We start from the raw sequence: 11,467 nt of genomic DNA on the forward strand, positions 1-11,467 counted from the left end.
ATGTCGTATAGGCGCGAAACCGATAACCACGCGCGTTCACAAGTCGCAGAGTGGACGTCGCTCCGCGCTGTTCCCCGGCAGCGGACTGCGCGGGATACACGGCCCGCTGTGCGTTGGCCGACGACCGGCGTCTCGTCGATCTTACAATCGTTTACGAAAGAAAATTAATCGCATTCGTGGAAAAGCGACCACTCAAAAACTGGTAATGCCTTTTGAATCCAGCTAGCTTTTTGTTTATTATTAAATTTCGGCTGCACCGACAGCACTGCTATTTTTTATTATCTGTTGTCATTTAAAAACTTATTATTTACATTTTGACTGACTTATAGAGAAAAACAATTTGTTAATTTTATTTCTAGAAAGGAAACTATTCTTAAGGTCAGTTACAAATTACTGGACAAATTGTAGGAGTAAAATTGGTAGCAACATTTATTAATTGATACATACACGACGTCTGACATATGTAACCATGATCAGTGATAAACGTTGTTCATTAGATAATAACAGAAACTCAATAGAGTATAATATTATGTCGGCAGACGCAACTATGTTGATATATGAAACGAGGGGAAGCGTTGTATGGACTCCGCGCTTCAAAACGTACTTAAGTGCTGCTTTTCAAGTGTCTCAACCAGTTGCTAGCAGCTACTGTATATATTAACAAACTCAGTGTTGAGTTCAGTAAAGAGCTACGCGACAAGAAACATGTCAATCTAGACCTTGGTACTGTGCAATAATTTGTTCAAAATTTCCTAGTAGTAAATTATGACTATCTGCACACTTGTATTTTATTTTGGGATCCAAAGTGACCAATAATTTAACCAATCGGATGTGATCGTTTAACGAGCCTGTGGATGATCCACAATGTAAAAAAAAAATGTCATCATTCGCCTTAAACCGCTGAGCTACCCATGCTAGGACAGCTTAATCGTATCTATATTCAATTTGGCACAGAGATAGATTATAGCCTGGATTAACACATAAGCTGCTTCTTAACCGGGTACCAAACGAGAGACGTCACGGATTACAGCTAGTGGTAAATAAACAAAAAATGTGAACCAACTCGCACATGGCTGTTTTTAATAACAACTTCGCCTTTGCCGAGAATCAAAATACCATTGCCGGTAAATACAATAAATCGCGCACTATGCGAACCCCCTTTAATAGAACGATATATAATAGAGCGTTTGATTTGTTGAAGGGCGAAACAATTGAAGTTCTTATTTCAAATACTATAATTATAAATGAGAGCTTTTTCTATTGCGTACGACGTAGCGATCCAACAAACACAAACCTAGTATATGGAACTAAAATATTTACTTTGGAGTGTTATTAAGAAGACACCGTTTACAGAATTAACTAGTATATACAATACAAGTGTAGTATGTAAGTAATGTAAGGATTTCACCATAATAAACAATAATAAAAAATATATAACTATATTTGACTGAGGTCCCCAATTAAATCAGTATGCCTCGTTTTACGAAAATTATGAACTTACTATAAATACTAATCCATAACTGCTTATTTATCTGCCACCCAAAATCTGCCATAAACACATAAACTACTTATTATGTACACGACGATCATTCAATTAGTAAGTAGCAACTAATAAAACGTCTTCATACGTTTAACTGTTATTTTATTGTTTCATTCACGCACGCAATAATAACGTTTTTACATGACAAATAGAAAGGAAAGTATCGTTTCGGCGGTGTATTTCATAGCATTGTAGATTCTTAATGTGTACGTAGACAGCGTGACTGGATTACTAAGGTATTAAATGCTACATTGCGTAATTCACTGTGCAGTATTCGTAATACGTGTTCTATATTATTAACTATGCATTAATTGTTCGAATAATGGTATACAAATTTGTAAAATATATCGTTTCCATAAAATCTAAGGCATGTTTTAATACGCTCAACGGTTTTATAATTACACTGGTTACAATAGTATAACCGGTTGAAACTAGTACCTGGTCTAAAAATAAGCTAATCAAATCGTGCTTTACTACATAAAAGGGAAAGACGTTCCCAGTCATCCCTAAGGAGGCTGGCGCCAGCGTTACCACAACTACTTTTCCTGTTACGGTAAACGATTCACCCGGGCCTGAATCATTCTGCTACTTAGTATTTTGTTTATAAGTTGTTATTACATGAATAGGGTCACATAGAAGGAAAAGTAAATATTAAATTATGTATAAGTAACAAAAATTTTCCAAATTCCATTAATGTTTTCTAGAGAGATCTACTTCAAAGTGTAAAATAGCAATCACTACATTCACAACGATAAAATGACAAACAAATTAATTTGTGTATTATGTTTATGTCAAAACGAACTAAAACTAACTTTTTTTTAGTTTCCCTTGTACTCAAAACTTATATATTATTTGTAATTATTCTATGTGGCATGCCTTTAAAATGTCTTTTCTTTTTTTTTCTTAATACTGATAATTTCTCATAATTAATTAGCCTCATAATTTATCTCTATCTATTGAGTTACAATTTCCTTCATTTAAACCCTGTGTGACAGGTAGTGAAATCACTAGCAAATCACCGGGATCTAAGAAGCTGTTAGAGATCTAAGTGATAATACTCGAAATGAAACATCCAGTTTTTTACGCGTTCGAGTGGGCTCTGCGTATGCGCCGGAACGTGACGAGTTCCTCTACCTTTAATGGCATGTGACTGTATTTTTACTAAGTAGATAGGTGACCACAAACGAAATCAGGACGTAATACGAAGTGTAAATTCAACATGCTTAGCAAAACTGCGACCGTAGTTCTTTAGTTGATTACTTTGTGCAACAATGGCATTCAGACTGCGTTCAAGGGTCCAGTTTCTAATATCACCGGCCTATTCGTATTGGGGTACCCGAATACAAAACGTTTTGGAATTAGATAACAGTGTGAAAAAAAGAACACACCGAAAACAATATCGAAACACATCGTATAATACATCACATTGTAGAGGAAAGATACAAATTTAACAATGACTCTCGAAATGCGTGAATAAATATTGGAACAGCGAGGATCGCGTGTACCGATACATTTTCAGTGAAAACCGAGTAGCGCATCTGCTATGTAGACTTAGAAATTGGGTCGCATACCATTGTGTAATGTCCCGTGGGTAATGACAACACAGTATTGTTTGCATTTTAATATAACTTATTATAGGTTTGATGTCTGCTGAACTATTTTGTAACATATTACATTTGACATTACAACAATTCATAATTATCTTTTAAATTAATGAAACTTTTGATTAAAAAGAGGTAAGGAATGATTTTTTTACTTTAACAAACTAACATGACTATTTAATTCAAAATAGTGGCTGTATAATTTAAAATGAGAACGTTTATGTTTGTTTGTGAAACTGTAGATAAATATAATAACATTACACTCTAACGCGTGCCTGTCAATACGTAATTTGATAAGTATTCCGAGATTTGCATACGTTGCTTCAATAGAGCGAAACTATAATGGGAACTGCTGACATTTACGTAACATAAAACTGAACATTCTCATATCATAATATAAGATAAACGTATTATGGACACCTAGGTAGCTGTAAATCTATACTTATACGCTGAAGAGTTCGTTTGTTTGTTCGTTTGATGTAACGCGCTAAAAAACGAATTATCTATAACAGTAAGTAACTACGGGAGAGATTTCAAAATTGTCTCCGATATATATGCAGACGATCACTGAGTTCTATAGGCTATATATTTATCAAACTCAATTTTTTATGCCATCAAATCAATCCCTACATAGATGAAGCCGGGGCGGACCGCTAGTAATAAATAATATCGAAAATACTTTGGTAATTAAAATCCCAACTGTTTACTTTGAAGTAGCGTATAGTTAATTTGTCACCGTTAATTAATTTATAACCTAACCGTTCGCCACTATCTCCTGCCGAGTTCAATCGGGTTTAAAATAAAAAAAAAGTGTGAATCATTTGTTGCTATCCGCGAAAGATCTTGAGAGCTCTTAGGAGTAGCAATGTAAACTACATTTTAGTGAGTTTTTAACCCAATGTGTGTACCTATGCAACAAATATAAAAAAAATCTGCTCAATAGGCGTGGAACATCCAAACAGATACTACAATATAACATCAATAATATGATTTTCAATTGTTTGGACCAAAAAATATGCTTTCAAATACACAAATTAATTGACTTTTTGTTACAATGGTTAACGTACGAGCGTTTAAACAAGATGTCTAAAAAACATTTAACAACAGTCAAAAGTCTAGAAAAGTTCAGAAGACTGATCGAGTAATCACTACATAGTATAAAACAAAGTCGCTTTCTACCGTTTGTATGCTTCGATCTTTTAAATTACACAACAGATTTCGACAGGGTTTTTTATAAGAGATTAAGTGATTCTAGAGGAAGGTTTCAATGTATAATAATCCATTAAGTAATGGAGGAACAGTGTTATTTTTGAGGTTTTATAATGACATTTCAAAGATAGCAGGAAATCTTCTAGGTATTGGAAAAGGGGTTTTACTTCCAATTTTAACGCTTGCGAAGCCGCGGGCAACAGCTGGTTGCGTATAAAAGGAAACAGTTATTAATGTATAAGAAATAACTAGCTATATATACTTATACATGTACTAACTGTCCCGGCTCACGTTATTTTGTCTTAAATTTGTAATGGATAACTTCTTAACCAAATTCTATGAGCATATTGAAGTGAAACTTCTTTAGAATCGTTGTGATTTCAAACCTGATGCAACGGAAAAACGACAGGTAAGAGACACAAATACAAAAATGTGTAGAATGAAGCCGGCAAAGAATGAGACAGAAATATACATACTATTTTATTTATTCTTTTGTCGATTTACTGAAGTTTCACTTCTATCTTGTGTGAATCGCACACACACCTTTTTTTTTGAGGAAAGCTAGAGGCTATATAGCATCAGGTACTACGTAGGTAAAAACGCGGGGAACACCTAGTTATTTATTTTAACCTAGCTTTCAATTATTTGATCTCGTGCCGAGCGGATGTGTCTATTTGAGTCCTGACATAAGTTTGAGTTATAATTTGTTATAGGAAGTGACGTAAAGTGATTTCTGTAAATTTAGTGATTTTAATTATAATTGTGAGTTTAAATAAAAGTGTGAAATTCCATTTGAGTCTTTTGCTGCTCGAAGTTAAGATGCCCAATATAGAAGACATAATCAGCCCACAGAGCCCTGAGCTGACATAAATAAATCACTCTATCCACTAAAAAAAACTCCATCAAAATCCGTTGCGTAATTTAAAAGATTTAAACATACATAGGGACATAGAAAGCGACTTTATTTCATACGTTGTAGTAATCACACACCATTAATACAATAATCCTACTATCCTACTTAATATTATAAATGCGAAAGTTTGTGAGGCTGTGTATGCTTGTTATTCTTTTATGCAAAAACTACTGAACCGATTGCAATGAAACTTGGTCCGTAGATAGCTGGACAACTCGAATAACACATAGGCAACTTTCATCGCGACATTCCTACGGGATACGGAGTTACGCGGGCGAAACCGCGGGGCGCAGCTAGTTGTAAATACCTGAGGTCCTGCAGCAGCGCCTCGCCCTGCGCGATTGTGGCGGCGCACGCGTCGAGGCTGGCGGCGCGGTGCTGCGCGCACTGCTCGAGCGCGCGCCGCGCCGCCTCCGGGCTGTCGTCCGCGGGGCACACGCCGCCGCCGCCGCGCAGCGTCTCCAGCCACTGCAGCAGCTGCCGGCCGTGTACGTCGCGTTAGTTGTCATTCGTTCATCGGCAGTGCGACCTTCGAGAGCGCTCCGACTGACTGGCAATTTTGCGTGCCCATATCGGGATCACTTGTATGTGACAATACTGTCGGCTAGCGTCGTGGGTTGGAGTGAAAGAGGAGTCTGCCTACCGCTACCGTGTGCTTGAGAGAAAAGGAAGCCATACAGATTGGTGCCAGAACGCGATACGTACGATACGATAAACGGAGTAGTTTACCCTACCATAAAAAGTTACCACGAATATTAAATTACATCAACATCTATGAAAATAACTAGAATATGCATTGTCACCAGAGCAAAGAACTACACTCTCTTTTTCTAGTCATTTCTAAAACAGATTTATCCTGTTTAGTCATTCAATAAAATAAAAAAACGAAGAGTTCTCCAAACCTCTTTCTCGTGCGTATACAGCAGCACGGCAAGATCGAGTCTGCGGCGACGCCTATCAACACGCGCCGCGAACGCCGCCACGTGCGCTTCCAGCTCGCGAGCCACGCCCAACACTTCTTCTGGATCGCACTCGCCGGAACGCGCGAGCTCCTCCGCCGCTGACAGAAGCTTCTCGGCGTTTGTGTACGTGTTCTGTTGAATACATATGTACTTTTAATCTTTACATAGAAATTCGAACGAAAAGGATACTGTGTAACGGAAGATTAAAAAGAACAGCTGTGTATCTAATGAGAGCCTAATGACGTTTTTCGTAAAATAATATTTCTTTGCTTCATAATAGTATTGAGATTTAACTTACTTGCGCAACATTTTCAAAGTGTTCATGAGATTTCTGATAAACTCTCGCCTTATGTAGATTTCTACCGATGCCCGTGTTTTTCTGAAGGAAAACCTCGCCGTGATTGGTAAGCCAGTCCAGGACCTGTTTGAATAAATATACAGAATGAATATGCGTACATCTTCAATATATGAACAAAGGTAACATAGAAAAAATTAAGAATAAAATGAAATTTATTCAGACTCACTTGTCTACAATCTTCCTTGTACAGCAATAAAGCCAAACGCTGGTGCAGCTTCAGTCTCGCCTGGTGGTACCTAGCCTCCAGTGCTCTATGATGCCCTAGAATCTGATGTATGACAGCGAGAACATGATTAGCGCCGGAACTGTAGTCAGCAGCTGGATCTCCTCCACTGCTGACCGCTGAACTTACTGAACCATCCTTCTGTTGAATAAATTGAAAACACTCTTAAAAAAATAGTATTTAATTAATTTTCCTTCATCAGTATCTCCAAGAGATATATAAAAAAATACTTATATAATCTAATTTATTGTTGAATTTTTCTTAAAAATAATCTATTTACCATATCAGCAGGATCTGTCTGATGGCAAACTTGAACTAAATGATCAAGTTGGTACAACAGTTTTTTGCTTGTTGAATGAACCTGAAATAAAAGAGTAAGCTTAATACATATATCACTGGATAATGTAAAATTATATATAAATTATATAACAAAATGACAATTGTATAATAAAATATTGGTAGATATGTCATTGACTACATAAGCAATTTGAGGTTTTTATTTACATTTAGTGAATGTTTGTTTATAACATTTTTAATTATTTTTTTAATTTACTTTAATTCCTTGACATTGAAAAGTTGTCAGATCATGAAATCAAATATTTTTTTATGTAAATTTAGAGTAAATGCTATCAACATACATACCACAATGAATCCAGATTTATTAACAATTAAAATATATGAAGAGTCTACCGTCGTTAGTTTTTATAAATTCTAAATAGTAATAAATTTATAACTAGTACTAATTATTTTCAATATAACAATCGTCATTCCACTTTAACCAATTTAAATCAATCAGATGTAAGCTCACACAATAATTAACTAGTACACCAACTAACAAATGCATATAAATTATGAGTTAGTAATTTATATGTGAAGATTATTCTGATACTATCATCTACAAAAAGCTCTCTCGCGGTATCATAGTAGTACTAATCATCATTTTAAAATATAATTCCCCGTCTCTAACGCTAGCAGAACTGAGGAGACTTCTTACACAATAGCTGTAACACTTAAAAATTTCTTACAAATAGTTTCTTGTTTCTTACAAACATTGCACAGAGAAAATATTAATCCTACGCGAATTACAAATTAAAACGCAGAGTCATCTATAAATATATAACACATACATTTTCATACACTATCAAACACACACGCAGTCATTGGCCGGTTTATTTCATTATTTCTTCCTTCTTTTTTTTTATCTTGCCCCATGCATACATAACATAATAAAAAGTGGGAAAAGTTATCTGTATGTGTCAATAAATGGACGGACGAGTGATACCTATTACACAGGTTTAACCGAGCAAAGGGATCTTTGTTTAATTAAAAAAACTATAAAACTTTAACCACTAATCTTTGTATAAACTGTCCAAAGTGTACTTTTGATTATTTTTTTTTTTAGTTTTATCGGGTCGATTGTGCGCGAGTGTTCTGTTCGCTGCAGCTATCATACCTCGGTGTACGCCTGACACATGTGCTCGTACAGCTGGCGGTGCCGCTGCGCGTGCTGCTCGAGCGCGCGCGGGTCGCTGCACGGCGCGCCGCCCTGCCCCGTGGCCAGCTGCAGCGCGACCGCGCACTGCGCGCCCCACCCGCCCACCGCCGACGCGTACGCCTCCGCCTTGTGGTGGAACACCACCGACAGCGACAGCACCGCCGAACGCTCCTCTAGACCTGCATTTTGTTATTAAAGGTGTAACGGAGTATTGTTGCATCGGTTGGAATTGTTGTCTTCTTTTTAGGAGACTAATAAGTAAAATGACGCACGCACACATTTATAAAACCAACGAATCAACTGTCGAGGGCCGTCTCTGTCGGTACACAGGGCGGCACGCACATGCGTACATGTCACATAGCATTAAAATAAGAATACGCAATTTTCTCAAAATTAAATTGATTGTACTGAAAATATAAGATTTTGGAGAAGATGACGACGAAAAATCAAATGAAATGTTAGCTAGCGGACCTGCAGACAGTTGTTTGTAAGCCCGTTCAAGTCTATGGGCAAGCGACGTAATCTGAGTCTCTGCGTAGTGTCGTTTGTCTGCCAGTCTACGCGCTGCCGCCGTCACTCGAGCCACACTCGGCCGACCACCGCCCGTGCATGCTGCTGCGAACCTAACGAAGCAAACGGTTTAACTTAATATAAGTATGTTGTTTATTTTAGTATGTTTTAACATATTACACATCTATCTATAAAAATAAAATTTAAAATTCAATCTCGCAATTGTTCTTCAGCAAGATCTTATCGGGCAACTATTGTCCTCGTCCTCATATGAATATACGTGTATAACGTGGACACTGTCCACCCTTCTGTAACGCCAAACGATTAAGAATTTAATAAGATTAACTATTAATACAAATTAAACAATGGAGCATTACGTGTTAGGTAATAAACTCCATGTTACCAGTTATTAACAAGCCATATGTAGAAACTAAAGATACTCTTTAGATAGTACAGTTCGGTAAGTCGTATCATTATACTTTCATCAAAATTTTGTGGTCATAAGTGCAAGACATACAAGGTAGAGGTTTTTGGTGGTTTAATTCTACGAATATTGAATGTTGTGTTTCTGCCACAGTGATTGGAATTCACTACAGTTCATAACCAAACGATCCACATACACTTCATAACCAAACGATCCACATACTGTTCATTTGGTCTTGGTCTAAATAAAAGTCTCAAATAAGTATATAAAAGGTCTTGTGTAAATTAATATCAAACAAAAAACATTTCACGATCACCCAGGAAACTCGATAGTACTACGGACGATTTCTTTCATTTTTAATACACTCAATATTTATCGGAGCGTAAATAATGTAATCAATGCAAATACTTATATCTTTTATAACATAACAATATTGTTAACATAATCATTGTAGTATAATGGTCTTTTTACGGAATAAATTATATGATATCATCAATCGGTACTGTTCTAAAATAGAAAATTTTTCAATTGTATATACTCGTTTCAAGAAATTACATTTTTACATAATTTGTGACTACTAAACATAGACTTACAAATTACGATAACATTCCATATATGAATATTTAATCAATATAGGAACAGGATATTCTATAATTTCAGCATACAACATCTTCACAGGATACATTATCAATGGAAGTTAATTGACCGCAACGTCATGATTTCTCCACAAACTATCCACTTCCCACCATCGTTATACAATCATTTAATAAGAGTTTATCTAACTGAATAAACTCAATATTGGATAATGTTTAGATCACAAATTACTTACCTAGCATGTTCTTCTTGAAGGCGTTTGGCAGCAGCACACGATCTTCCGATTTCAACGTATGTCGACAAGAAAGCTGTGCGATGGTTGACAATCCATTCTAGCATCTAAACAAATAAGAAAAATAAACGTAAAGCCAGTGATGTGTAATCTCATCTAACTTAAACACTTTCAAGAATATGCCAATAAACAGATTATTTATTATAACCAAAGATAAGAATTTGATCAAGTAACTAATACGGAAATAAGGAAGCTCTAAAGAGAATTTGATCACCATACAGGGAGGAAAATGATAAATGAATGTACAGTAATAACGGTCAGACCTTTTCACAGTCCTGTTCAAAGAGTCGCAACTGGAAGCACTGGTCGAGCTGCATCTTCTTGTGCTGCCACAGCTTGTGCGCGTGCGCGTGCGCCGAGCGCACCGCCGACAGTTGGGCGCGCACCGCGCTCGGCGAGCCGCAGTGGAACGCCGACTCGCCGCCACTGCCGCTAGCTTCGGAACATGCGGCTTCAGCTGCTTCCAGGCGTTGCAGGACTCGTTCGCCTGAATTTTGCATTATCGTCGTCAACGGCACATATTTGTTCACTATGTCCTGTGTGAGGGTCACACAGGATTCTTTTCAAGCTACAGGTTAAAATCCGCCACACTGACCATGTGCGGATTTACAGATGTCACACTCAAAATAAAGGTTCGATAAAACAAGTTCACTGACACAAAAAATAACAAAACAAGACGCAATTATAAAGAGTCGCTTAACATATCACTGGCTTTACGTTTATTTATGAATTAATTATTTATATTGAAAATTGAACTGTTTTGAACGAAAAACTAAATAGTACTATAATGTTAACAACGCGATTCTGGGGCATATTTCGTGCTTTCATAATTAAAAACCAGTTGCAATTTGCCACTCGTTAGTGGTGCACGAATAAGTATATAATAAAACTTCGGATTATGTAAATCTTATATGAATGTATATCGTAAAATTAAGAGTATAAACTATATTTACATTTACACTTTCACAATTTATGAAATTAATCCTTTTAACATCAAAACAAGCAAAGACGGGATGGTTTCGTTAAATAACATAGAAAACAAAAGTTTATCAGTATCGTTAATAAAAAATCCATACTAAAGATTTATAGAGAAGACCTTTAAAAAATATAATAATGTCATTCAATGATACTAAATTGATGAAATTAACACAAAACACTCATACCGTGCCCAATGTTGAATAGTAAGCAATCAAAGCACATGTTAGCATGCCGACATACTTTATCGTATTATGAAATAATCGTGAGCAATATTCACTGAAATATAGCAGGCTACTGAACGCAACGACGCGAAAATTTATTTAAGCTACAATAGAGTGCATTGCAACTATACAAGGCTTATAATCGTT

General features: G+C 36.3%; 1 protein-coding gene across 8 annotated transcripts in view; it reads right to left on the bottom strand.

Annotated features, from left to right (window-relative positions):
- The window catches only part of LOC119835409 (triple functional domain protein), an 89,893-nt gene that overhangs the window by 75,086 nt on the left and 3,340 nt on the right, over positions 1-11,467 (bottom strand). For 7 of the 8 annotated variants that reach the window (XR_005288044.1, XM_038360179.1, XM_038360176.1 and 4 more), the window contains exons 6-14: positions 10,385-10,608; positions 10,065-10,168; positions 8,773-8,924; positions 8,260-8,480; positions 7,087-7,167; positions 6,750-6,947; positions 6,524-6,646; positions 6,166-6,357; positions 5,571-5,740 (exon numbers count right to left, since the gene is read on the bottom strand). Coding sequence is in view for 7 of the 8 variants with exons in the window: in XM_038360179.1 (XP_038216107.1) it covers positions 5,571-5,740; positions 6,166-6,357; positions 6,524-6,646; positions 6,750-6,947; positions 7,087-7,167; positions 8,260-8,480; positions 8,773-8,924; positions 10,065-10,168; positions 10,385-10,608 (1,465 nt within the window). In the remaining variant the exon portion in view is untranslated. Of the gene's footprint in view, positions 1-5,570; positions 5,741-6,165; positions 6,358-6,523; positions 6,647-6,749; positions 6,948-7,086; positions 7,168-8,259; positions 8,481-8,772; positions 8,925-10,064; positions 10,169-10,384; positions 10,609-11,284; positions 11,424-11,467 lie in introns of those variants that run through there. The other variant, XM_038360182.1, reaches the window with a different exon arrangement.

This window comes from Zerene cesonia, chromosome Z (assembly GCF_012273895.1).
Source record: "Zerene cesonia ecotype Mississippi chromosome Z, Zerene_cesonia_1.1, whole genome shotgun sequence".
Classification (NCBI taxonomy): domain Eukaryota; kingdom Metazoa; phylum Arthropoda; class Insecta; order Lepidoptera; family Pieridae; genus Zerene; species Zerene cesonia.